Raw genomic sequence first — 24,386 nt, forward strand, 5'->3', positions numbered from 1 at the left:
TGCCTGCACAAAGGGCGACGAGGGGGCGATGATGGGCCTCAAGATCGGATTACTCTCGAAAGCCGACAGCTTGGCGATGCGGCTCGGCCGACGACGGCTTGGCGACTTGGCCGTGGTCAGCCGAGCCCGCGGTGCCCACAGTTGCCCGCGCCGGCCAGTGTGACCTCAGTAGCAGCAAGGTCGAGCGGGCGCGCCCAGGGGAGGCTGACCGAGCGTGGCGCACCGCACTCCTCCCGCCGCTGCTGCGGGCCGTGATAACGGCGGGATGGACGAGCAGAGCACCACGGGCGAGATGCGTGGTATGGACGACTTTAACGCGAGCGCGCGGCGGTACACGAGTGTGCTCATGGCCTCGGCGGCGGCCATGGGTGCCGTCCACGCGTTGCTCCAGGCGCGGATGCGGGCCATGGCCGCCGCCCTTGGCGCCCCGCGGCTACAGGCGCCGTTCTCGCTGCCGTACGCCCTGCTGGTTGTTGTCCTCGCCGGTGCCGTCACAGGCTTTGCCGTCGGTCCCGCCAGGCAGGTCGTCGTGGCGCTGGCCGGTGGCCGGGCCAGTGGCGCCGCGGCGGCGCTGGCCGACGTCGTCGCCGCCGAGGCTGCGCTGGCGTCGGCGGTGGCCATGGCCGGCGCCGGCGCTCTGCTGCCGTTTGCCTACGTCTACGTCGAGGCCGACGGGTGCTGTGTGCGGTCGGCCGGATCGCGCGGGACGGCCGGACGCATCTACGAGGCGTCAGCAGTAATGGTCCTTGCCGCCGCCGCCGCCCTCTCGCTGGCCTTTATGGCTGCCGACGGCGCCACTTCATCCGAGGCCTGGCTCGCGTCGGCGCTACGCGGGTGGACTCTGGCCGGCTCGGCGCTGTTGCTGGTTGCGCTCTCGCGGGGCCTTTGGATGGCTCTGGTCGAGAGTTTGCGCGCGCTCACGACCGCGCTGGTCACGCTCTCGTCGCGACGTGCTCCGGTGGCTCCAGCCGCCGCCCGCGACATGGAGCGTGAGGCGTTGCTGCTTCGCGCAGAGCGAGCGCGGGCGCACGGTGATGAGGCTGCTGCTGTGGTTGCCGAAGCAGAAGCGGCAGCCCTGGCGGCGCCTGCCCGTCTACCGCCATCAGCGGCGGCGGCGGTCTGGGACGGCGCCCTCGCTTTAGGTCACATTGCACTTGTTCTCGGAACCCTTGCTGTGCCGGGTTTGTATGTGGCCCAACTCTCGCTCTACCTCGCCGCGCCCGACATTGACGATCACACGCCGGGCTACATCGAGGCACCGCGACCGGCACTGGCCGACTCGCTGCCGGCACCAATGACCGCGGTTGCTATGCTGTACATGAGCTGGCGGGCTTGGCTCGGGTGCTTTGAGCTCCCGGGCGTGCGGCAGGTACTCGGTGCAGGGCTCGCGCCGGGCTCTGCCGGCCGTGACGAGCTGGACCACGCTCTGGCGCGCGGCCACTCGCGAACGGCAGTCGCCGTCTTTGACGCGGCATACATCAAGCACACTGTGTGCGTGGCGTACGCTGCGGTGCTCCTTTCGTCGGCGTCGATGCGGGTTCCGGCGCTCCTCGGCTTTGTCCCGCTGCCTGCCGCGAGCTCCGCTGGCGAACCGGACGTGCTCTCGGCCGCGGTAACAGCGTGGATCTTCAACCTCGGCTTTCTTGCGTCGATCGTCCCCAACGGCGTCTCGCTTTTCATGCGCTGGCTTCGTGACGTTGTCGACGAGTGACCTAGCAATCCTGTAACCCTTAGCGGGGCGGTCTTTCGGACGCGTTGTCGCGCGTCTCAACGTGAACAACTTTATGATGCTTGACTTTCCGGTGGGAGGCGCGTCTCAACGTGAACAACTTTATGATGCTTGACTTTCCGGTAGGAGGCGCGCCTGCACATGATGGCGGCCAACACGTAGACGCCCGCCTGAAGGATGCCCGAGCTGCCGTCGCGGTGACGACCCCGACGACCGGGAAGGAGAGCATGCCAGAGTTGAACACAGCGGCCAGACGGGAGAGCGCGAGGACGTCTTGCGACGAACGAGTTTGCCGGTCGGCATGGCCGCGCAAGTGGTGGCACACCATCTTGTACGGGATTGTGGACGCCGCGCTCATCAACGCGTACGCGCTCTACGCCGACGCGAGCCCATGCCCCGCCATGACTCGCGTGGCTTTTCTCTACGACATCATCGACGCCGTCGGCTCCGCGCCGTCGCGCAAGTGGAAGCGTCCCTCTGCAGCGGCTGCTCGTCATCACCACTTTTCCCCAACAAGCCGCCGTGGATCGCGACTTCCTCGCCTGCCGGATGAAACAAGCCCACCACTGCCCCTTGGCGACGACATATATGTAGTCGCCTTTTGTTTTCTGTTGTGGCCCACCAGTGGCCACAGCAGCCATCAACACATCGTACTACTCTTCTACGGCGATTGATGGGCGTCGCGACGTCTGTTGAGCATTCCGCACTGTACAGGCCTAACCGCAGGTGCTCACCGCGCCCCGAGCCCGGCTGCCCGTACTACCGCTCTCCGCCGCTGCCACTATCCACCATGGCCATACCCGTTGCCAAACTGGGTGGTGAGCTGGTGCTGGATGCTGAGCAAGTCCTTTAAAATACGGAGCGAGTCGGTAGCGCGCAGGCGTGTAATCGACTCGTCCTCATGCGATGACCAGGGCTCCGCTTGTGGACGCTGGCTAAAGGCCCGGGTTCACCCACTGCGCCGCCTCCTCGACTGGAATGCCCTTGGCGGCTGCGTAGGCGGCGACCTGGTCGTCGCCGACCCGGCCGACGGCAAAGTACTTGGCGTCACGATGCGCAAAGACAATGGCCGAGACCGAGGCAGCCGGGATCATGGCGTACGACTCGGAGAGCGAGGTGCCGATGAGAGCCTCGACGTCGAGGAGCGACCAGAGCGTGGCCTTCTCAGTGTGGTCCGGCTGTGATGGATAGCCCGGCGCAGGACGGATGCCCTCGTAAGCGACCTTGTGGAGGCCATCGGCATCGAGGTCCTCGGTCTCTGCAGCAAAGCCCCAGACGCTGACGTCGGTCCGGATCGACTTGTGCAGCCACTCGGCGCCGGCCTCGGCGAGCCGGTCGGCGACGGCCTGCATGAGGATCTTGAGGTAGTCGTCGCCGTCGGCGGCGTAAGCGGTGGCGGCTTCGTCGGCACCGACAACCGACACCACCATGGCACCGAGGTGATCGCGCGGGCAGCCGTCGTCGCCGGCGGGCGCGATATAGTCACCGAGCGACGCGTACTCACTGGCGCCCTCGGTCTGCTGGCGGAGCATGTGGAAGGTCGCGGTCGGGCTCGCGGCGTCGGTGGCATTGGCGTAGACATCAACGGCCGAGCCGTCGAGCCGCGCGGCGGCGGCGTAGACACCAACGACACCACGGACGGCGACAGGCGTCGGCGTCGAGCCGTCAACAATGTTCTGCAGCAGCGCGACCGCGTCGTCGTGGAGCTTCTTGGCTTCGGCACCGACGCGGTCGTCGTTGAAGATCTTGGGGTACCGCCGGTTCGGGTACTGGCCCTTGAGCTGGAACGAGGAGAACAGCGGATTCCAGTCGATGAGCTCGACGAGCTCGGCGACGGGGATGTCGACCGCCGTGGCGCCGAGCGCCGGCGGCGCCCGCGCGAGCGCGGCGTCAGAAAAGTCGAGCACCGGCCGCTTGCTCACTGCCGTCTCGAGCGAGACGAGCGAGACGTCATCGAGCGACGCCTCGTAGTCCTCCTTGATCTCTTGGTACAGGTCAAACAGATCCTCCACAAAGTCGGGCTTGGACTTGGGGTCCAACAGCGATGAGACAACCGTGACGGCGATCGACGCGTCGAGGCAGTGCACAACCGGCGACGCCGGGCTAGCGTAGTGGCGCGCAATCTTGACCGCCGTGTGGATGCGCGACGTCGTGGCACCGCCAATGAGCAGAGGAATCTCCAGACCCTGGCGCTTCATCTCCATCGCGATCTTCTCCATGTGGGTGAGCGAGGGCGTGATGAGGCCCGAGACGCCCACGACGTCGACCTTGTGCTCGATGGCAGCCTTGACAATGACGTCGGTAGGAACCATGACGCCGAGGTCGATGACCCGGTAGTTGTTGCAGCCGAGGACAACGGCCACAATGCCCTTGCCGATGTCGTGGACGTCACCAGCGACGGTGGCCAGAAGAACGGTACCGGCGTACGACTCGGCGTCGGCGTCGTCGCCATCGCCGGCGGCAGCGGCGGCCTGCGCCGCCGACGCGGTGCCGTCGGCCACCGCTGCCACCGCCGCGGCCTTCACGGCCGCCTTCTCCTCCTCAATAAACGGCGTGAGCCACGCAACGGCCTTCTTCATCACCCGCGCAGACTTGATAACCTGCGGGAGGAAGAGCTTGCCCGAGCCGAACATGTCACCGACGACAGACATGCCGTCCATGAGGTGCGTCTCGATGACCTCGAGTGCCGACGATGCGCCGAGGCGTGCCTCTTCGGTATCGGCCTCGATGTACTCGGTCGTGCCATGGACGAGGGCGTACTTGAGACGCTCAGCGACTGAGAAATCACGCCACGCGGCCTTGGCGGCAGCCGCCGCCGCGCCGCCGCCCGCCTCCTTGTTGGCGCGCTCGGCCTCGGCACGCTCGAGGAGCTTGGCGGTGGCGTCGTCGATGCCGACCTTGGCGCCGTTGTTGAGCACAACCGCCGAGACCAGGTCGCGGAGCTCGGGCTCGATGTCGTCGTACACAGCGAGGTGGGTCGGGTTCACAATGCCCATGTCCATGCCGGCGTCGATGGCGTGGTAGAGAAAGACCGAGTGCATGGCCTCACGGACAACGTTCACACCACGGTAGCCAAACGAGAGGTTCGAGACACCACCGGAGATCTTGGCGCCTGGGCACTGGGCCTTGATCTCGCGAGTAGCCTTGATAAAGTCGGCGGCGTATGAGTCGTGCTCGGCCATGCCAGTGGCGATGGTCAGAATGTTCGGGTCGAAAATGATGAGGTTTGGCGGGAAGGAGAGCGGCGGCGCGGTGAGCAGGTTGTACGAGCGGACGCAGATCTCGACCTTGCGCTCGGCCGACGCGGCCTGGCCCTCTTCGTCAAAGGCCATGACAACGACGGCAGCGCCAAAGCGCTTGACAATCTTGGCCTTGGCGAGGAACTCGGCCTCGCCCTCCTTGAGCGAGATCGAGTTGACGACTGACTTGCCCTGGCAGACTTTGAGGCCGGCAAGGATGACGTCCCAGTCCGACGAGTCGATCATGAACGGGACCTTGGCAATGGCCGGCTCGGTGACGGCAATGCGGAGGAGCTTGGTCATGGCCTTGACGCCGTCAATGAGTCCGTCGTCGACGTTAAAGTCGAGGACCATGGCACCGGCCTCGACCTGTGAGGCGGCAATATCCATGGCCTCCTGGTACTGGCCGTTGGCAATGAGCCGCTTAAACTTGCGCGAGCCGGCAATGTTGCAACGCTCGCCGACGTTAAGAAAGGCAAAGCGCGACTTGTCAACCACCAGCGGCTCGAGGCCCGAGAGCATCATCATCGAGTCCTCGGGAATCGGCTGTCGAGTGCGCGGCGCACCGTTGGCAGCGACCTCGGCAATTGCCTTGATGTGCGCCGGCGTCGAGCCGCAGCAACCGCCAACAAAGTTGACAAGCCCAGCGTCAACAAACTCCTTGAGGTCGCCCGCCATCTTGGCCGGCGAGTCGTCGTACCCGCCCATGGCGTTGGGCAGGCCGGCGTTCGGGTAGCATGAGACAAAGCACGGCGCCACGTCTGACATTCGCTGGATAAACGGCCGCATCTGCTCGCAGCCGAGCGCGCAGTTGAGGCCGACGGCGAACGGCTTGGCGTGCGCCACAGAGGCGTAAAAGGCCTCGGTCGTCTGGCCAGACAGCGTCCGGCCCGAGAGGTCCGTGATCGTGCCCGAGATGATGAGCGGAAGCCGGCTGACACGCCCGCCCCAGTCGTCCTCGAACAGCTCGTCAATAGCGTAGAGCGCGGCGCGCGCGTTGAGCGTGTCAAAGATCGTCTCGACCATGAGGATGTCGACGCCGCCGAGAACCAGCCCACGGACCTGCTCCTTGTACGCCTTGACGAGCTCGTCAAAAGTCACATTCCGCGCCGACGGGTCCTCCACCGACGGCGAGATCGACGCCGTGCGGTTCGTCGGCCCGCACGCACCGGCCACAAACCGCGGCCGCGACGGGTCGGCAGCCATCACCTTCTCGGCCTCCTGTCGCGCGAGCACGGCGGACTGGTAGTTGAGCTCAAAGGCCAGTGCCTCGAGCCCGTAGTCGGCCTGGGCGATCGACGTTCCCGAGAACGTGTTCGTCTCGATGATGTCTGATCCGGCCTCAAAGTACTGCCGGTAGATGTTGCCGATGACCGCCGGCGCCGTCAGCGAGAGAAGATCGTTGTTCCCGCCCAGCTCACTCGGGTGGTCCTTGAACCGGTCTCCGCGAAAGTCGGCCTCTACAAGGTTGGCCTTCTGGACCATGGTGCCCATGGCTCCGTCGAGAATCTACATGCTCCCCACCGCCAACCAAGTCCCCATCCCGCATCGACCCCCCCCCCCCCCCCCCCCCCCAGTCACCAACACAAACATTTCCATAAAGCACTCTGTGAGTGTTGGTCTCCTCTCCCCCTCCCCCCCCTCCCTCCCTCCCTCCCTCCCTCCCTCTCGTCAAGCCCCGCAACTGCCACGTCGCTGGATGGGGATCGGCCACGTGCTGCCGCTGACGCCACCACTCCCACCTACCATGATTCGCTTCTTCAGCTGGGCAGTCAGATACTCGGCCAGATCAGTCTCGCCACGCACGTAGCCATTGCACACAGTGGCTGATGGGACAGGCCCCGCAGGCAGATGGGTCGGCTCGACCGTCCGCACCGAGTCATCAAAGGACGCCATGGAGAGGAGGAGAGAGAGAGAGAGAGAGAAGTGGCGCCTTTGTGCGACTCGCCCCGCCACATAGCCACTCGCCCCACCCACGCCACCCGCCCGGTCGGCCGGCCGGCCGGCCGGCCGCCCAACCACCCGCCTGCCTGCCTACCCACCCACCCACCCACCCACCGGCTATCACACTGCACCCCCTCCCCCCTCCTCCCTACCATGGCCGAAGCGCATGTTGGTCCTGTTCGCAAGGCCCATCGCCTGCCGCTCGACAAACTCGCAGCATACATGGCAAGCGAGGAGGCGCTGGTCAGCGAGGGCTACACAGGCACGCCACTCGACGTGGCCCAGTTTGCAGGTGGGCAGAGCAACCCGACGTACCTCATCCGCAACCCGACAGGCAAGGCCGGATACAGCTGGGTCCTCCGCAAGAAGCCACCGGGCAAGCTGCTGCCTTCGGCCCACGCCGTGGAACGGGAGTACGCCATCATCGCCGCCCTCGCCCCGACAGCTGTCCCGGTCCCGCGCCCGCTGCTCCTCTGCACCGATCCGGACGTCATCGGCACCCCTTTCTACCTCATGGATGCCGTCGACGGGCGCATCTTCCGCGACCCTAAGCTGCCAAGCCTGAGCCGGGCCGATCGCAGTGCTGTCTTTGCCGACATGGCCACCACCCTTGCTGCGCTGCACTCGCTCGATCCCGACGCCGTCGGCCTCGGCAGCTACCGACGCGGCTCGGGCGGCTACATCTCCCGCCAGCTCAAGCGGTGGTGGGGCAACTACTCGCTGGCGGTGGTGGAGGAGACGAACACAGAGCCGATGACCCGCCTCCACACCTGGCTCCGCGCCTCGGCACCGGTCGCCGAGCGCTCAGCCATTGTCCACGGTGACTACAAGCTCGACAACATGGTCTTTCACGCTACCGAGCCGCGAGTCATTGCCCTACTCGATTTTGAGCTGTGGACCATCGGCGATCCGTACTCGGACCTTGCTTACTGTCTCCTACCGTACATCATCGGCGCCGGCGCGCCGTCGCTGCCGGGCCTCGGCGGCGTCGACCTTGCCAAACTCGGCATTCCCTCGCTCGCCGAGTTTGTCGCCACCTACGCTGCCGCCGCTTCGTTTGATGTCGACATCGACCTCCCGTTCTACATCGCCTTTTCGCTCTTTCGCCTCGCCGCCATTGCCCAGGGCGTATACAAGCGATCGCTGACCGGAAACGCGTCGTCGGCCTCGGCCTCGTCATTTGCCGGCGTCTCGGCCCTCCTCGCCGGACTCGCCCTCGCCGTCGCCGACGGCGCCATCCCAGCCGTCACCAACGCCATCGGAGCACCTTCCAACCCGCGCTCACGCTTGTAGCGAGCCAGCACACAGAGTGCTACATGTTGCGCCTGTGGCGCCCTTGCGCGGCCTCATTGCGTGGCCCTCCAAAAAAACCCGCTCAGCCAAACCCCTTCTTCACTCATGCCGGCGGAGAAACAAAACACTCTGCGGTCACTGGCGGCGCCGCCTCCGCCGCCGCCACCTGCACCAACACAGGCACACTCGTCCGCGCGCAGCCATGGCAACCATTGAGAGCCTCACTGCCGAAAAGACCCGGCTCAAGGACGAGGTCAAGCAGCTCAAGGTACAGCCCCCGTCCCGTGCATGCCCCCCCCCTTCCTCCCAGCCCGTCCCCCCTGCCTGTCCCCCTCCCATGGAGGCGTGACCGCACCGAACAGTCGTCCTCTCCCTCCCCTCCTCCCCCTCCCCCGCCCCGCCACTCACCAACACTGCACAAACACAGGCTGGAGGCGCTCCACCAGAGGAGATCAACCCGGTGTATGTGGCATACAAGGCGGTCTCGTCCGAGCTGGCCTTTCTTCTTGCCCACCCTACCCACGACCTGCGCGGCTCGTCGGCAGCCACGCCGCCGCCTGAGACAACGCCGCCGCCGACGCCGCCAGGCCTTTCGGACGAAGCCGTTCGTGTTCACGCGCTCAACGTGCTCTCGGAGGAGAAAAACTCACTCAAGGCCGAGATCAAGTTGCTGAAGGGATCGGGCGCGCCAGACAACGTCATCGCTCCGGTCTTTACCCGCTACACCACAGTCAAGAACTGGCTCGCCGCGCCGTCGTCAGGCCCGCCGCCTCTTCTTGATCACCAGATGCCCGAACCTGAGGCTGTAGCTGAGGCTAGGACACACCCAGCGCTGCCGAGTGTGCCTGTGGCCGGCGACTCGGTCGCATCGCTCGCCGCCAACTCGGAGGCCGGCGACTCGCTTGGCGAACTGCACTCGGTTGCGTCACGGTCGCTCCCGCCGAGTGCCGACGAGGTTGCTGCGATGAAGGCAGAGGTCAAGGCGCAGATTCGTGCTGCCACCGGCATGGGCCGCTCAGACGAGTACATTGCCCCGCTCTACGCCCGCTATCAGGAGCTCAAGGCACTCTCGGCCAACTACTCGAGCGAGGCTGCGACCCAGTTTGCGCGGACGCACCTCCGCCAAGGCCGCCGCGCCTCGGTCGTCCTCCCCTCGCGTGAGCGGCGAAACTCGATTCTGCCGGCTGCCACAGGCGAGACCGATGTTGCCGTCGCTGCCGCGCTCGCCGCGTCGCCGTCGTCGGACTTTCTTCCACACGCCGGCGAGACGCAGGTCGACTCGCCGGTTGCCGAGGTGCCCGACGCAGCACCCGCGGCGCCGGACGAGCCGCCTTCAACAGAGCCTGCGCCTGCGCCGGGAGCGCCGAGCAGCTCGCCACCAGTGCCAACCATCACGCTCGCACCCGAGCTCGGCGATGACGATGACGAGCCTTTGGCGCCAGTGGCAACTGCCACGGTTGTGGCCCTCGACGACTTTACTGACTCGGATGACGACAACGACGACGACGACGACCGGACGCCCAACGATGACGTGGTGGTCAAGGCTGGTGTGCTCAAAATCCGGGTCTCTGGTGGTCTGCTCGGCCGCAAGTGGGCGTCGCGGTGGTGCTCGATGACCCGCGCCGCGTTCCGCATCCACTCGGGCAAGGACGCCAGCTCGAGCGTCGAGACCCGCCTCTCGCTCGCCGGCACGTACACCTCGTTCCGCTCGTCCAAGACCAACAACGAGTTTGCCATCACATACGGCGAGAACCTCGAGAACTCGATCGAGGTTGTTGCACCCGACCGCAAGACCCGCAAGTCGTGGACTACCTTTATCCTCGACGGCATGCTCGCATGGACCAAGATCGTGGTCAAGCGGCTGCAAGTTCCCTCGGCAGCTGCGCCGTTTACCGGAGCCGCCGTCCACATGGGCTGGATGAACGTTCTTGTCCCGCACGGCAAGCGGTGGGCGTGGTCGTGGAAACTCGCGCTCCTCTCCGACGGCGCGCTTTGGCTTCTCAATGCCTTCCCGCTCACCATCGACGAACTCGACGAGGCCGAGGCCGGTGCGCTCAAGTTTGAGCTTGTCGGCGCCAAGTTTGCCCACGTCACCGAGGCGACCAAGCTGACCAAGCTCGGGCGCCAGCACGTTGTCCGTTTTGACGCCGGCGCGTCCGGCCTCTCGCTCCCGCTTGCGCTCTCGACCGAGTCGGAACTCACACTGTGGGGCAAAATCCTGCGGCGGACGTGCGGTGAAGCTCTCGAGGCTGCCCTCTCCACCGCCCCTTACACTGTTTCCGGTACTTGCAACGGCACCGACGGCAGCTCACTTGCCATTGCGCTCGACGGCGTCACCATCGCCGGAACGGCCGTTCCCTGGCGCGCCATTGTCCGCTACGCCGAGTCGCTCGCCACCATCACCATCACGGTCGTCCTTGACATGTCTAATCCGGACGATCGCACCGACTTTATCTTTGAGGGCGACGAGGCCTCGCTCAACGCTGCCTTTAACGTCCTCACCTCGGTCGTCCACCTCGTTGTGGTCCCACGCCAGCGCGCCGCTCGCGCCGCCGCCACCCGCTCGTCGTAAACTTGACCTCTCTCCATCTCCACACGCTTCCATACGATGGACCTTCCCAAGATTGTGCTCTGTGGGGTGGGCAGTGCAGCGATGGCCGAGCTGGCTGAGAGTGCAGGACTTGGCACGGACGCCGTCCACGACGTCGGCGTAGACGCCTGCGCGGTCGAGCTGCCGGCGCTCGCCGAGGTGTGGAACGCGCCCGAGGGCGAGGCGCTCGCAGCGCTTGCAGGCGGCGCCGCCGCCGTCGTCCTCACGTACACGGTCGACGACAGAACGAGCTTCAACGGGTTGAGGCGCTGGCTCTCGCTGCTGGATGCGCTCGGCTACGGCAGTCTCCGCTTCGTCCTTGGCCTCGGCACGGCAGCCGACGTGCCGGCCCACCACGCGGCGCAGCGGGAGGCCTTTCTCGCGCGACGCGGCCTCGCCCACTGTCTCGTGCACGAGAGCCAGGCTGTAGTCGACGGTATTGCCAGAGTGGTTGCAGCCGTCGAGGAGGTGCGGCCGATCAAACGGGCCCGCGGAAGCAGCGGAAGCGTCATGAGCGAGGACGGCGGCGGGGTAAGCGGCGACACGGGCTGTGAGGTCATGCTACGTTTGGGCTTTGCAGGCGATAGACACAGGCGGTGAGACAGTAGATTTACTTCCTTCTCTTCTGCGGCGGACGTGGTGACATCGACGAGGTGACCGACTGGCCGAGGTGTGAAGTGCCTGTGGCGACCGAGGAGGTCGACGAGACGCCCGAGGAGCTTGTGGACGTTGACGTTGACGCGGCTGTCGATGAGCTGGACGACGAGGCTGAAGTTGCTGTGGCGGTGACGATAGAAACGGTGCGTTGGCGAGTCTGACCAGCGACTGGAGAGAGATCGATATCGTCAGAGGCGAGGTCGACGACGTCCGGGTTGGGTGGGCGGCGGGAGCGGCTGCCGGACGACCTGCCAGCACGGCGCGACGAGTTTGCAGATGAGCGGCCGTTGGAGGAGTGCTGGCGGGCGCGGTTTGCCTGACGGGCGGCGGCCTGGCGCTGGCGGAACTCCCAGGCCTCGAGGGCGCGGCGGCGCTCCTCTTCGGCGGCGAGACGGGCAGCCTCGCGCATACGCTGCTCGTGGGCGCGGATGGCTTCTTCGGTGGGAGGATAGTGCGGGGCGTGGGGTTGATGGACGTGCTGGGCGAGCGAAATGCGGCCGACGAGCTCGCCAGGCGCCGGCGGGCCGACCAAGGCAAACATGGGCACCTTGATGTCGTCGCAAGCCTCGGGCACCACAGTGGGAAAGGGGACACATGGAGTGGAGCCGTCATCAGCGAGCATGACATAGTAGACCGGGATGTTGGCCATGGGCCGCAGTTCGCCCTCGCGCAGCACAAAGCGCGGGTCGGCAAACCGGTGCCGTGATCGGAGGAGGATGGCGACGAGGATGACTACAAAGACAAGGAAAAAAGCGACCAGGAGCGGGAGGAGGAGCTGGAACGTGGCTGGCGGCTTGTCTTCGTCAAACAGGCCGGGGCAAAAATGGAGAGTCCAGAACGCCTCGCGGGTCGGGCAGCGCGGGCACGAGATGTTGCGTGGCGGGAGAGCCCCGGGCTCATCGTACAGCGACATGTCACATACAGCACCGGCGTCGAGCTTGGAAAAGGCGTGGACGACGCCGCCAATGATCGGGTCGCCGGCGAGTGCAAATTGGAGCAGAAAGGCCTCGGGATCGACGCCCTGCTCGGCAGAGCAAGTGCAGAGCGACGAGGCGCAGGTGGCGGGCGTGTCGGGCTCGAGACAGTACGGCCCGGCACCCGAGTCGCACTGGCACGTCCCGGCCTGGCATAGCCCGTTAAAGTTGCATGCGTAGCGGCAGCGGGTGGCCTTGTAGTGGATGCGGAAGCCCGGAGCGGTGATGAACTGGTCCGAGTGAAAGAAGAGAGTCAAATACGGGCCCGATGACTGCAGCAGCGGCATGGCCTTGGTCCCCGAGTATGCGCCGAGAAGTGGGGCATGGGCAGCAAGCTCGGTTGCGTTGCCATCGCGCACAAATAGAATGTCCCATCCACACTCGGTCTCAAACTCGATCGACTCGACCACGATGGTCGCCAGCGGGTCGTTGGCCGCGAGCACCCAGGTGCAGTTCTTGTTCTCGGTGTAGTTGCTGTTGGGCCCCGACCCGTCAGTCAGCACACCCTCAACATCGGTCTGAAGGTACCGCGTCTGCAGACCAGAGCACTGCTGGCCCAAGCACGGCCCTGCCGTTGCCAGGAGCACCAGGAGTACCGTGGTCGCCAACGCCACCAGACCGGGCAATGTTAGCGGAAGGCGGACCGGCATGGAGGGGGGGAGGGGGGAGGGGGTGGAAGGGGGTGGGAGGGGGTGGTGGTGGTGATTGAAAGGAGGTGGGTGACCTTGGGGAGTGGTGGTGAGTTGTGAGAGCAAAAGGGAGGAGGGAGTGCGGGAGGCAGGTGGGTGGGCGAGGTGGGGTGGGAAGGAGGGAAGGGGGGGGGGCCGCAAATTACGAGGTCGAGAACAATTTAGGACTTGCTGGGGTAGTAAGGGGCAAAGGCGTTGCTTGCGTAGCCACTGTTCATTGGGGGGAGGACAATGGTGGGAGGGGATGAGGACTCATGCATAGTACTCAAGCTCGGCCTTCTTGCGGGCCTGGACGACTGCGATGGCCTCGACAAAGTCCTCATGGACGATCTCGGTGCCCTCGCGGCGGAGGGCAAGCATGCCGGCCTCGACGGCGACGGCCTTGAGCTGTGCCGAGTTGAAGCCCTCGGTGGAGCGGGAGAGCTCGTCGTAGTTGACATCGCCGCGAACGTTCATCTTGCGCGAGTGGATCTGCAGGATGGAAGCGCGGGCCTGGGCGTCCGGGTGCGGGAACTCGATCTTGCGGTCGAAGCGGCCGGAGCGGAGGAGGGCCGGGTCAAGAATGTCAATGCGGTTGGTGGCGGCAATGACTTTGATGTCATCAGCGGCGGAAAAGCCGTCCATCTGGTTAAGGAGCTCGAGCATTGTCCGCTGGACCTCGCGGTCGCCAGAGAGCTCCGAGTCCTGGCGCTTCATACCGACGGCGTCGAGCTCGTCGATGAAGATGATGGTGGGCGCCTTTTCCTTGGCAAGGGCAAAGGCGTCGCGGACAAGCTTGGCGCCGTCACCGATGAACATCTGGACGAGCTGCGGACCTGCGAGCTTGAGGAAGGCGGCATTGGCCATGTTGGCGCACGCCTTGGCGAGCAGGGTCTTACCAGTGCCCGGCGGGCCGTAGAAGAGCACTCCCTTGGGCGGTTGAATGCCGAGGGCAAGGAACTTGGCCTTCTTGTCCTCGTGGAACGGCCAGACCACGGCCTCGCGCATCTCGTCGATCTGGGTGTTGAGGCCGCCAACGTCGGCGAGTGTCTCCGACGGCGCCTCGTCGAGCTCCATGGCCTTGACCCGCGAGTCGTACTCGGCAGGCAGCTTCTCCAGAATGAGGTACGAGTCTTTGTTGACGCCGACAAGGTCACCCGGCCGCATCTCGGCTGGCGGCACAAGGCCAGCAATCGGGAGGAAGACAGTCTGCCGGGTCGATGTCTTGATCACCGCGCACTTGCCCTTGCGCTGCGAGTCCAGGTCCTGGTTCGCCCCATCCTCCTCCTCCATCTCCTCGGGGTCGACGTCGAGCAGCTCCACAACCGTCGAGACCAGGTACGGCAGCGCCTTGTTGCGCTTCACCTTGGCCACGTTGTCCTCCAGCTGAGCCTTCATCCGCTCCAGCTCAAACCGCAACCGGTTGGCGTCGGTCTCCATGATCTGCACCTCGCGGTCGAGCATCCGCGTCCGCGACTGCACCTCCTCCGCCGACATGGTCAGGATCTCCGGGTCGACCTCGAGCGCCGACTGCACCCCGCGCCCACCACCGCAAGCCACAGCCACACAACCAGCCGAGCACATCCCGTGAGTTGTGCACTACTTCTTGCTCACCGCCAAGGCAAGAGCTTCTGCCGACACACTCTCTCTGCACCACTACAGAGCTGGCTCTCCACCAGAGCGACCGGCGCAAGGCCAGCGGAAAAACCGAGGACCAAGGCGACCTTCTACCCAGCGGCGCGACCAAGGGGGGGGGGGGGGGGGGGGGGCGGCCTCCACCACTCGGGACACAACGTACAAAGGTGGCATCTGCCTCTGCAAGCGTCGACATGCGGGGCAGTGTCGTGCAGAGTGTGCGAGAGAGAGATGGCTGGCGACGAGGATACAGGCCTGGCTCGACAACGAGGGCGGCCGAGAGCGCGCTGTCGACAGGCGAGCAAGTTCGGCGGTCAGCGAGCGGGCGACCAGCCGCCGGCAGGCAGTCGGCGGTGTGTTGGTTGCCCGCTGTTTGGCTTCAAAAAAATAATAGGAACGTTGGACGAAGGCGACCGATTCAGGAAAGAGTGGCTGGTGGCGGGCGGGAAGATGAGGGAGAGCGCGACTCGAGGCAATCCTTGCGAAATATTGGGCAGGAAGCGGGCAACGGGCAGAGGCACGGGAGGACGGACCACACAACTACCGAACATGAGCGAGGAGACAGTGACCAACGGAGCGGGTGCGGGTGCCGAGGCAGGGGCGGTGAAGAGCGAGGCTGGGGCTGCGGGCGCGGTGGAGGCTGGTGTGGTTGAGGCAGGAGCGGGTGCAGCAGGAGCGGCAGTTTCGGATGGTGGCGCCCAGGTCGCCGAGGGCGCAGCAGAGAGCACGGGCGCGGGCGCGGGCGCGGGCGCGGGCGCGGGCGCGGGCGAGGGCGAGGGCGAGAGCTTGAAGCGCAAGCGCGACGACGACGCTTCGGCGACGACGGCGGCGGCGGCGGCGGTGGCGGCTCCGGCCGAGGCAGCGGCTGTTGAGGATGACGGCTACGGCGACGAGCCTGCGCCAAAGCGGGCGCGCGGCCTCGAGGCTCCGGCTGCGGTGGCGGCTCCTGTGACGGCGGCAGCTCCGGCTCCTGCGGCAGCGGCAGCTCCGGCTCCTGCGGTGGCGGCGGCTCCTGCAGCGGCGGCGGCTCCTGCGGCGGCGGCTCCTGCGGCGGCGGCTCCTGCGGCGGCGGCTCCGGCGCCGGGTGCTCCGGTGCAGCAGCCTGCGTATGGGTACGCGCAGCCTGTGGCTGCGGCGCCGATGGCGCCCGTGGGCGGCCCGAACGCGCACGTGCGGTGCTACTCGTGCGGCGGTTACGGACATTACGCACGCGAGTGCCCCGCACAGCAGCCGCAGGCCGCCGGCGGGTACGGCGCCCAGGGCTACGGCGCGCCGGCGGCTGCCGGCGGGTACGGCGCCCAGGGCTACGACCAGTCGGGCTACGGCCAGCAGGCGGCCGGTGGTTACGGCCAGCAGGCGGCCGGCGGTTACGGCCAGCAGGCAGCTGGTGGTTACCAGCAGGGCGGTTACCAGCAGGGCGGATACGGCGGCGGGTACCAGCAGGGCGGTTACGGCGGCGGGTACCAGCAGGGCGGCTACGGTGGTGGGTACCAGCAGGGCGGTTACGGTGGACAGGGCGGATACGCCGCTCGTAACCCGCATCTTCCGCCCGACCGTGGCTGCTTCCGCTGTGGCGGCCCGCACCTGGCCCGCAACTGCCCTCAGTCGGCCGCGCCCGGCATGGACACTTGCTTCCGCTGCGGTCAGCCCGGCCACCGCGCCCGCGAGTGCGGCGCGCCTGACTCGCGCACCTGCTACCTGTGCAAGCAGGTCGGCCACATCTCGTCGCAGTGCCCGAACGGTGGCGCCGCTGCCTACTAGAGCTGTTGCGCTGTTGCATCGTTGTCGCACTTTTGCTCTCCCTGCCACTCCCCTCACTTTGCAGAGGGAGGCGGGAGAGGGAAGAAAGTAGAAGAGGTTAGAAAGTATTGAAGTCGCTATTTGATGTGTACACTCTTGACAATAGTGGTGGAGACTCGGCGAAGGCTCGCCCCCCTCCCCCCATTCTCACTTTGCTGAATGACTACCTCATTCGGCCACACCCGACTTAGACCACTCAAATGGCAGACGACAAGACGCCGGCTGCCGGCGGTATTGGCGAGGCCTTCCAGGAGATTTCATTGGCCGATCACACACCCGAGCCGCTCCCGGAGCAGTCTCTGGACAACCTGGACATTGTACGTGACCAAGAGTGCCTGTTGCTTCCTGTAGCACGCCGTGTGCCTCCCGCAGCGAGTCGGCAGTGTTCGAAGAGCCGGCTCGCCTCGCCGAGGCAGCGCTTGTCCGCTCGGCTGCTGTTCATCCTCATCCACCAACTCACCGCCCCCCCACCCCCACCCCGGCTGCTGCACCGGTACCGCACAGGAGTCGCTGACGCCGCTCACCCCGGACATCATTGCCCGCCAGGCCACCATCAACATCGGTACGTGCTCTTACCCTCGGCGCCTTGCCATGGCACACCTTGGGCCGCCACCAACTCCAATTTTTGTGTGACTGCCTCTGCCTCGCAGCCCCGCCGTCATCGTGCCCATGGAGCTTGGCGAGCCAGGCCCTGGTGGGACAGAAGCGACCAGAGAGCCTTGCTGCATGGGCTTGTCCGCGGCAGGATGGCGAGGGGGAGAGGGGGAGGGCGCGGGGGCTCGAATGCAGCGGACACTCACAGCGGCGCGGCGCGAGGACAGGAACGATTGGGCATGTGGCCCACGGCAAGTCGACGCTCGTCAAGGCCATTTCGGGCGTGCAGACTGTGCGGTTCAAGAACGAGCTCGAGCGCAATATTACGATCAAGCTTGGCTACGCCAACGCCAAGATCTACAAGTGCGAGAACCCCGAGTGCCCGCCGCCCGGCTGCTACCGGTCGTACAAGTCGTCGCACGAGATCTCGCCGCCGTGCCGCCGCCCCGGGTGCGGCGGGCGGATGGAGCTGCAGCGGCATGTCAGTTTCGTCGACTGCCCCGGCCACGACATTCTCATGGCGACGATGCTCAACGGCGCGGCGGTGATGGACGCAGCGCTCCTTCTGGTGGCGGCCAACGAGTCGTGCCCGCAGCCGCAGACCTCGGAGCACCTTGCCGCCATCGAGATCATGCGCCTCCAGCACATCCTGATTATGCAGAACAAGGTCGATCTGATCAAGCAGTCGCAAGCCGAGGAGCAGCACAAGCAGATCCAGGCCTTTGTGAAGGGCACCGTCGCTGACGGCGCGCCGGTCGTCCCGATCTCGGCGCAGCTCAAGTACAACATTGACGTGGTGTGCGAGTACATCTGCACGCGCATCCCGGTCCCAGCGCGCGACTTTACCTCTGCTCCGCTCCTCATCGTTATCCGCTCGTTCGACATCAACAAGCCCGGATGCGCCGTCGACGAGCTCAAGGGTGGCGTCGCCGGTGGCTCAATCCTCAAGGGTGTGCTCAAGGTCGGCGACGAGATCGAGGTCCGTCCGGGCATCGTCTCGAAGAACGCCGAGGGCCAGGTCCAGGTCCAGCCCATCCTCTCGCGCATTGTCTCGCTCTTTGCCGAGCACAACGACCTGCAGTACGCCGTGCCCGGTGGCCTCATCGGTGTCGGCACCCTCATCGACCCCATGCACTGCCGCGCCGATCGCCTCGTCGGTAAGATGCTCGGCGCCGTCGACCAGCTGCCGGCCTGCTACGTCGAGCTCGAGATCTCGTTCTTCCTCCTCCGCCGCCTCCTCGGCGTCCGCACCGAGGGCAAGGCCAAGGGCTCCAAGGTCTCCAAGCTTGTCAAGGGCGAGGTCCTCATGCTCAACATCGGCTCGCTCTCCACCGGCGGCCGCGTCACCGCCCTCCACGCTGATCTGGCCAAGGTTGTCCTCTCGGCGCCCACCTGCGCCCGCATCGGCGACAAGATCGCCCTCTCCCGCCGCCTTGCCTCGTCCTGGCGTCTCATCGGCTGGGGCACGGTCAAGCGTGGCAAGGAGCTGTGAGGCATGGCAAATAACAACAACAACAACCAACAGCTCCAACAGCATCATGCGCTCGTACCTGAGGCTCAAGTCGGGCTGCGGTACACTACTCAGCCGACAAGGCCACACGCGACTCTCACATCATTCTCACCCCCACCGCAGCCCGGGACGCCGAGGTCGCCCGGGCCCGGGCCCGCACACGAGCCCGGGCCCGGGAAGCCGGGTGGGCGTCGTGGGCCGACGCTACGCTGGCGCCGCGGCTACAAGCCTGGTGCGGTCGCAAGGCGTGCGGGGTGCTCGCAGTCGCCTTTGCACTCGCGGTGCTGGTAGCGGCCGCAACGAGCGTGCTGGCGCCTGCTCTGGCACGGAGCGTGGCTGCCGCGGGCGTCGGGCACACCCACATGTTCCTTCCGCGGGTGCTTGGCAAGGCGCCAGCCTATCTCGGGCCATCGGTCGAGGCGCTGGCGGCGCAGACTAGCCTGCCTGCGTCTGCGCTGGTGGAGCCGATCCGAGTCGTTCGGGTTCGGTCGCGGTGGGACCTGCATCCGCCGGCGATGTGGCTCGGGTGGGGCGAGAGCGCGGCCAACTCATGGGTGAGCGGGCGGCACGGCGAGCGCCGGCGCGGCGTCTTCCTTCCGTGGCTCTCCGCAGAGCTCACCCGTGCACCTTGTCCAGTGATGTGCGAGGTGACGAGCAACGGCTCGGCGATCGACGACGCCGACGCTCTAGTGTACGAGCCGTCGAACGCACAGCTTTGGTTCGGCCGCCACTGGCGAAGGTATCCGCTCGACTTTCCTCAGACGCGGGGCACCAAGCCGTGGCGCAAGACCGTCGCCGTTGTCTACGAGGTGCCGTCGTCGTTCGACTCGGTCGCCAACGTCTCAGCCGAGTACGACTGGCTGGCAACGTATGCGCTCGACGCGCAGCTCCCGATCTCGCTCTTTTGTGGCTTTGGCTACGCGTGGCAGGACTTGTTTGCGCCGACAGCCGGGACGGTGACCGGCGCGCGCCCGCTGCCGGCGCTGCGCCCGCTGCGGGCCAAGATTCCTGCGGCAGTCTACATTGCGTCGAGGTGCTCAAGCGCTGATGCTCGAGCGCGCGACGCGTACGTGGCGCAGCTAGCGCGCTGGTTTCCGGTCGTCTCGTTTGGTGAGTGCCTACACAACGCAGATATGCCGGGCGAGCTTGCCGGCGGAGGGCAGTGGCCGCGCCCGTGGCATTCGAAGATTGCAGTCCTCTCGCGGTACGCCTTCTACCTCGCCTTTGAGAATGCCAACGTCACCGACTGGATCACCGAGAAGCCGATGCACGGTTGGCTCGCCGGGACCGTCCCGGTCGTCATGGGCGCCCGCCTCGAGCCGCACTGGTCACCCGGCGCCGGCTCACACATCCACGTCGCCGACTTTGACTCGCCGGCCGCGCTCGGGCTCCGTCTCGCCGCCATCTCCCGCAGCGAGGCAGCTTACAACGATCACTTTGCCTGGCGGCAGCGCCCGCCGCCACCTGCCTTTGTTGACCGTGTCTCTCAGTGCGCCTTCTACGCCGATTGTCGCCTCTGCCTCCAGCTGGCGCAGGCGCGGCACGAGTATCGCCTCGCTGCCACCCGCACTCGACCGCCCAACGCTGGGAGTGGGCGCGGGCCGAAGTTGACGTGACCTGGCCGGACGTGGCCACACCTCTCCCACAAATCTACAATGGCGATCCAGCGCGACAACACCATGGTTGACACCGTCAAGGCCTCCAAGGGCTTCCTCAAGGACAACAAGTCTCGCGGCCGCACCCGCCAGCACGACCGCCGTCGCCGCAAGCCGACCCAGTCGTACTCGTCGTACATCTACAAGGTAGGCCCTTCCCATCCCCCGTGTGCCTGCCCGTGCCTGGCGGTAGATTCCTCGGGCACTGTCCCCCGCAAAAAAACGCGCCAACGGTGGCGCCACAACCGGCAACCCTCGAACCGTCCAGCATGCGTCCCCTCTCTTCCTGCACCCACTTTCTCTTCCTGCACCCACGTGTGTGGACTAACACTCTCCCTCCTTCCCTCTGCCCTTCCATCTCTCGCTTGCACAGGTGCTCAAGCAGGTGCACCCCGACACCGGCATGTCCCGCCGCGCCATGTCGATCATGAACTCGTTCGTCAACGACACCTTTGAGAAGATCGCCCTCGAGGCCTCGCGCCTTGCCAAGTTCTCGGGCAAGCAGACCATCACCTCCCGCGAAATCCAGACCGCTGCCCGTCTCATCCTCCCCGGTGAGCTCGCCAAGCACGCCGTGTCCGAGGGCACGAAGGCTGTCACCAAGTACACCACCTCGACCGCCTAAGCGCAGTTCGATGTCCGGCGTACGGTTTTGCTCCCCCCCCCCATCCTTCTCATGCAGCTGTAAAGTACTCTCGCTGCGTCTTCCTGCGCCCTATGCCTGCCCTACATGCGCCTTGCCTCTGCCCGTCCACATGTTCTGCAACTGAATGGCGACCGACCTCCAACCCAAACCCAAACCCAAACCCAAACCCAGACCGAAACCCAAACCGAAACCCAAACCAAGGTACCACCACCACCACCCAACCTCAGCCCCACACCCACACCACACCCACACCACACCCACACCCCACACCACACATCCCACACCACACCCACACCACACCCACACCACACCACACCACACCACACCACACACACACACACGTATGAGCAAGCGCGAGAGAGAGTCGGACGACGACGCGACAAGCCCTCCGTCCAAGCGGGCACGGCCACTGGAGGACGGCCCACCTCTCGGCTCGGACGACGACGACGACGGTGACGATGACACCGCGCTGAACCCAAGCCTTGATGACGACGACGACAACAACGATGATGATGACGATGATGACGACGACGACGACGACGACGATGACGACGACGACGACGATGATGACGACGACGACGACGACGACGACGACGACGAGACAGCGACTAGGCCGTCGGCCCGGCAGGTCCGCTTTGAGGCGCGCGAGGCACACGAAGACCGGAGGAGTAAGAAGAAGAAGAAGAAAAAGAAGAAGAAGAAGAAAAAGAAGAAGCGCAAGAACCGCTGGGGCTCGGACGACGACGACGACGCTGCGCTCTCGGCCGTCCAGTCGCGGCCGAGACGCCAGGCACGGCGGAACGTGTCATATGCCGGAAACTCGGGCTCCGACTCGGACCAAGACGAGGACGAAGACATGGAGGCGCGGATGGCGGAATGGAGCCGACAGGCCGACGAGAACACCGAGCGGTTCATGCTCCTGCAGCAGTTCTCCGACTCTCAGCTCGCCCGCTACGAGGCCTTCCGCCGCTCCAAGCTGCACCAGTCCAAAGTCAAGCGCATCATGGGTTCGGTCTACTCGTCAACCATCCCTCCGGCGGCCTCGATCATTGTCGCAGGTATCACCAAGGTCTTTGTGGGCGAGCTCATCGAGACCGCGCTGCACATCCAGAACGAGCTCGGTCAGGGCACCAACTTTGACGACAACTCTCCGGGCATCCCGCTCCTTCCCTCGCACGTTCGCGCCGCCTATCGCCGCCTTCGCGCCAAGGGCGCAGTCCCGCCGTCGACACTCGCCGTCACTGCGCCCGCTGCCCGCGCCCGCGCCAAGCTCCTCGACTAACCCCCTACCCCCCCCCCCCCCCCCCCCCGCCCCCCCTCACTGCCGCTAAACAAACGTTGTCAACAAATGGGAGTGCCACCTGGTCGGTTCTTGCCACTGCGGCCTGCCTCAGCCACAGCCGCACTGCCACGCCAGCCACCCCACTGCGTAGCCGCCTGCCATGTCGTCCTCCGGCCTGCTCTACGCAGACGACTCGTACGACGAGTCGTACTCGTGGATGTACTTTGCCGAAGACCCCATGCTTGCCTCCTTCTCTGCGTACGCGCCCTTGTCCAGCCTGCTCCTCCCGTGCCCCTGACCCCCCTCCCTTCACCCTCTTCGTCTCCCCCCTGACCCTTCGGTTTCTGCTGTTGTTCGCTGCCATTTTTTCACTGTTCCTGCCGCCTCCCCTCCCCCCGCCCCTCCCCCTCTCTTTCCACCTGCTCCCCACCTCCGCACAGCAGTACACCCTCACACCCCATCTCATCCCCTGACTCTTGCCTATAGCTCGCATAACGAGTCCAAGAAAAAGAAGAAGAAGAAGCGCCGGAAGCACAGCTCGTCCACTGCCGCCGCCGGCTCGTCGGACGCTGACTCTGCCGCAGGCGCATCTTCGGTTGACGCGGCTGCCGTGGCTGCTGCGACCGGTGCGTCGCCGTCTTCGCAGCACTCGGTCCACAAGGTCACCACCGTAACCACCGTTACCGAGACCGTCGAGAGCCATGCCGAGTCTGGATCTCGCAAGCACCGCAAGAAGAAGAAGCACCGCGCTGATCCGAAGCCGGAGGCCGAGCCGGTCGATGACGTCCCGCGTGCCACGTCGCCCAAGCGCATGCGCAAGCGCAAGAAGCGACCGGAGGAGAAGGCCACCGCTCTCGCTGCTACCGCTCTCGCTCCCGAGCCTGAGAATGAGACTGAGGCTGAAGCCGAAGACTCGGCGCCAACCGCCGATGCCGAGAGCTCGCGCAAGAAGAAGCGCAAGCACAAGTCCCGCAAGTCGTCCGCTGAAGACTCGTCAGTCATCACCAGCACCACCACCAAGACCACCGAGGTGCTCACGACCTCATCTGCCGCCGCCGCTGCCGCCGCCAAGCCCGAGACTTCCGAGCCCGAGTCCGAGTCCAAGAAGCGCCGCAAGAAGAAGAAGAAGCATCGCCACGCCGAGCCGGAGCACGCTCCCGAGCCCACACCTGAGCCCGAGACTGCCGAGGCCGAGTCCGAGTCCAAGAAGCGCCGCAAGAAGAAGAAGCATCGCCACGCCGAGCCCGAGCACGCTCCCGAGCCCACACCTGAGCCCGAGGCCGAGTCGGCATCGACCAAGTCGCGCAAGAAGAAGCGCAAGCACCGCTCACACGCTGCTGCTGACGCCGACGCTGCTCCGTCACCGGCTTCAGAGATGGTCGAGACCGTGACCACCACCGTGACCACCGAGGTTTTGAGCGACAGTGGCGACGGTGCGTCACCGGCGTCATCCAAGAAGAAGAAGAAGAAGCGCCGCCATCACCGCTCGGCCTCGGCCTCGGCTTCTGACGACGGCTCGACCAAGCGCCGCCGCCATCACCGCCGCCACCGCTCGACGCCATCCGACGACGCCGCGCCGTCGCCCGCTGCTTCGGCCTCGGCCACCAACGACGACCTCAGCTCGTCCAAGAAGAAGAAGAAGAAGAAGCGCCATCACCGCAGCCACCGCTCCGGCGCAGGCGCCTCGTCCGTTGACGCTTCGGCCGAGTCGGATGTTGAGTCGACGTCGTCGACCCGCCGCCGCCACCACCGCGGCCACCGCAAGCGCAAGGCTGCCGCCGCTGCTGCTGCTGCTGCTGCTGCCGAGGCTGCCAAGGCCCCGGCCTCGCCGGCCTCCTCAGCCTCATCGCCGGGCAAGGTCACCAAGAAGACCGTTGAGACTATCACCACCACCGTCATCCAGACCGAGGATGGTGCTTCTGTCTCGCGCCGCAAGCGCAAGAAGAAGTCATCGGCCAAGGCTCCGTCGCCCATTCCGGACAATGCCTCTGCCGGCTCGCCCTCCTCTTCGCGCAAGCACAAGAAGCGCCGCCATCGCTCCTCAAAGGCTGCATAACTTGCCAACTTGTAAACGTGGACCACCTCGCATGCGCCGTGTTCCTATCACTTGTCGGTTCACTTGCCGCAACATACGCCCGCTCGCCACCTCACACCGCACGCGCACGCCTCT

The 24,386-nt window shown here is 65.8% G+C and overlaps 12 protein-coding genes across 12 annotated transcripts; 9 read left to right on the forward strand and 3 right to left on the reverse strand.

Moving 5' to 3' along the window:
- Positions 1-265: 265 nt before the first annotated feature.
- AMSG_06394 (uncharacterized protein) lies at positions 266-2,425 on the forward strand (the record flags this gene model as incomplete). Its single annotated transcript, XM_013901615.1, has 3 exons — positions 266-1,699; positions 2,044-2,200; positions 2,355-2,425. The coding sequence occupies 3 exons, from the start codon at positions 266-268 to the stop codon at positions 2,423-2,425; spliced, it is 1,662 nt and encodes a 553-aa protein (XP_013757069.1).
- A 138-nt stretch (positions 2,426-2,563) lies between these two features.
- AMSG_06395 (methionine synthase) lies at positions 2,564-6,891 on the reverse strand. The gene is made up of 2 exons (XM_013901616.1): positions 6,715-6,891; positions 2,564-6,477 (listed from the first exon to the last, which is right to left on the reverse strand). Exons 1-2 carry the CDS (start codon positions 6,862-6,864, stop codon positions 2,665-2,667), a joined length of 3,963 nt encoding a protein of 1,320 aa, XP_013757070.1. The 5' UTR covers positions 6,865-6,891; the 3' UTR covers positions 2,564-2,664.
- A 174-nt stretch (positions 6,892-7,065) lies between these two features.
- Positions 7,066-8,205, forward strand: AMSG_06396 (aminoglycoside phosphotransferase; the record flags this gene model as incomplete). The annotated part of the gene is made up of 1 exon (XM_013901617.1): positions 7,066-8,205. One exon carries the CDS (start codon positions 7,066-7,068, stop codon positions 8,203-8,205), a length of 1,140 nt encoding a protein of 379 aa, XP_013757071.1.
- A 202-nt stretch (positions 8,206-8,407) lies between these two features.
- Positions 8,408-10,793, forward strand: AMSG_06397 (uncharacterized protein; the record flags this gene model as incomplete). Its single annotated transcript, XM_013901618.1, has 2 exons — positions 8,408-8,473; positions 8,633-10,793. 2 exons carry the CDS (start codon positions 8,408-8,410, stop codon positions 10,775-10,777), a joined length of 2,211 nt encoding a protein of 736 aa, XP_013757072.1. The 3' UTR covers positions 10,778-10,793.
- Positions 10,794-10,813: 20 nt separating this feature from the next.
- AMSG_06398 (uncharacterized protein) lies at positions 10,814-11,349 on the forward strand (the record flags this gene model as incomplete). The annotated part of the gene is made up of 2 exons (XM_013901619.1): positions 10,814-11,302; positions 11,332-11,349. The coding sequence occupies 2 exons, from the start codon at positions 10,814-10,816 to the stop codon at positions 11,347-11,349; spliced, it is 507 nt and encodes a 168-aa protein (XP_013757073.1).
- A 56-nt stretch (positions 11,350-11,405) lies between these two features.
- AMSG_06399 (uncharacterized protein) lies at positions 11,406-13,333 on the reverse strand (the record flags this gene model as incomplete). The annotated part of the gene is made up of 2 exons (XM_013901620.1): positions 11,406-12,994; positions 13,327-13,333. The coding sequence occupies 2 exons, from the start codon at positions 13,331-13,333 to the stop codon at positions 11,406-11,408; spliced, it is 1,596 nt and encodes a 531-aa protein (XP_013757074.1).
- A 34-nt stretch (positions 13,334-13,367) lies between these two features.
- AMSG_06400 (26S protease regulatory subunit 6A) lies at positions 13,368-14,925 on the reverse strand (the record flags this gene model as incomplete). The annotated part of the gene is made up of 2 exons (XM_013901621.1): positions 13,368-14,624; positions 14,893-14,925. 2 exons carry the CDS (start codon positions 14,923-14,925, stop codon positions 13,368-13,370), a joined length of 1,290 nt encoding a protein of 429 aa, XP_013757075.1.
- Positions 14,926-15,278: 353 nt separating this feature from the next.
- On the forward strand, positions 15,279-16,490 carry AMSG_06401 (uncharacterized protein; the record flags this gene model as incomplete). The annotated part of the gene is made up of 1 exon (XM_013901622.1): positions 15,279-16,490. One exon carries the CDS (start codon positions 15,279-15,281, stop codon positions 16,488-16,490), a length of 1,212 nt encoding a protein of 403 aa, XP_013757076.1.
- A 225-nt stretch (positions 16,491-16,715) lies between these two features.
- On the forward strand, positions 16,716-18,647 carry AMSG_06402 (eukaryotic translation initiation factor 2 subunit 3). Its single transcript, XM_013901623.1, has 3 exons — positions 16,716-16,846; positions 17,034-17,091; positions 17,351-18,647. Exons 1-3 carry the CDS (start codon positions 16,730-16,732, stop codon positions 18,613-18,615), a joined length of 1,440 nt encoding a protein of 479 aa, XP_013757077.1. The 5' UTR covers positions 16,716-16,729; the 3' UTR covers positions 18,616-18,647.
- A 14-nt stretch (positions 18,648-18,661) lies between these two features.
- Positions 18,662-20,249, forward strand: AMSG_06403 (Alpha3-fucosyltransferase; the record flags this gene model as incomplete). Its single annotated transcript, XM_013901624.1, has 2 exons — positions 18,662-18,695; positions 18,757-20,249. 2 exons carry the CDS (start codon positions 18,662-18,664, stop codon positions 20,247-20,249), a joined length of 1,527 nt encoding a protein of 508 aa, XP_013757078.1.
- A 39-nt stretch (positions 20,250-20,288) lies between these two features.
- On the forward strand, positions 20,289-22,228 carry AMSG_11976 (uncharacterized protein; the record flags this gene model as incomplete). The annotated part of the gene is made up of 3 exons (XM_013901679.1): positions 20,289-20,435; positions 20,662-20,883; positions 21,350-22,228. 3 exons carry the CDS (start codon positions 20,289-20,291, stop codon positions 22,214-22,216), a joined length of 1,236 nt encoding a protein of 411 aa, XP_013757133.1. The 3' UTR covers positions 22,217-22,228.
- A 148-nt stretch (positions 22,229-22,376) lies between these two features.
- On the forward strand, positions 22,377-24,304 carry AMSG_06406 (uncharacterized protein; the record flags this gene model as incomplete). The annotated part of the gene is made up of 2 exons (XM_013901625.1): positions 22,377-22,474; positions 22,703-24,304. The coding sequence occupies 2 exons, from the start codon at positions 22,377-22,379 to the stop codon at positions 24,270-24,272; spliced, it is 1,668 nt and encodes a 555-aa protein (XP_013757079.1). The 3' UTR covers positions 24,273-24,304.
- Positions 24,305-24,386: the final 82 nt, after the last annotated feature.

This window comes from Thecamonas trahens (genome assembly GCF_000142905.1).
Source record: "Thecamonas trahens ATCC 50062 unplaced genomic scaffold supercont1.28, whole genome shotgun sequence".
Classification (NCBI taxonomy): Eukaryota; order Apusomonadida; family Apusomonadidae; genus Thecamonas; species Thecamonas trahens.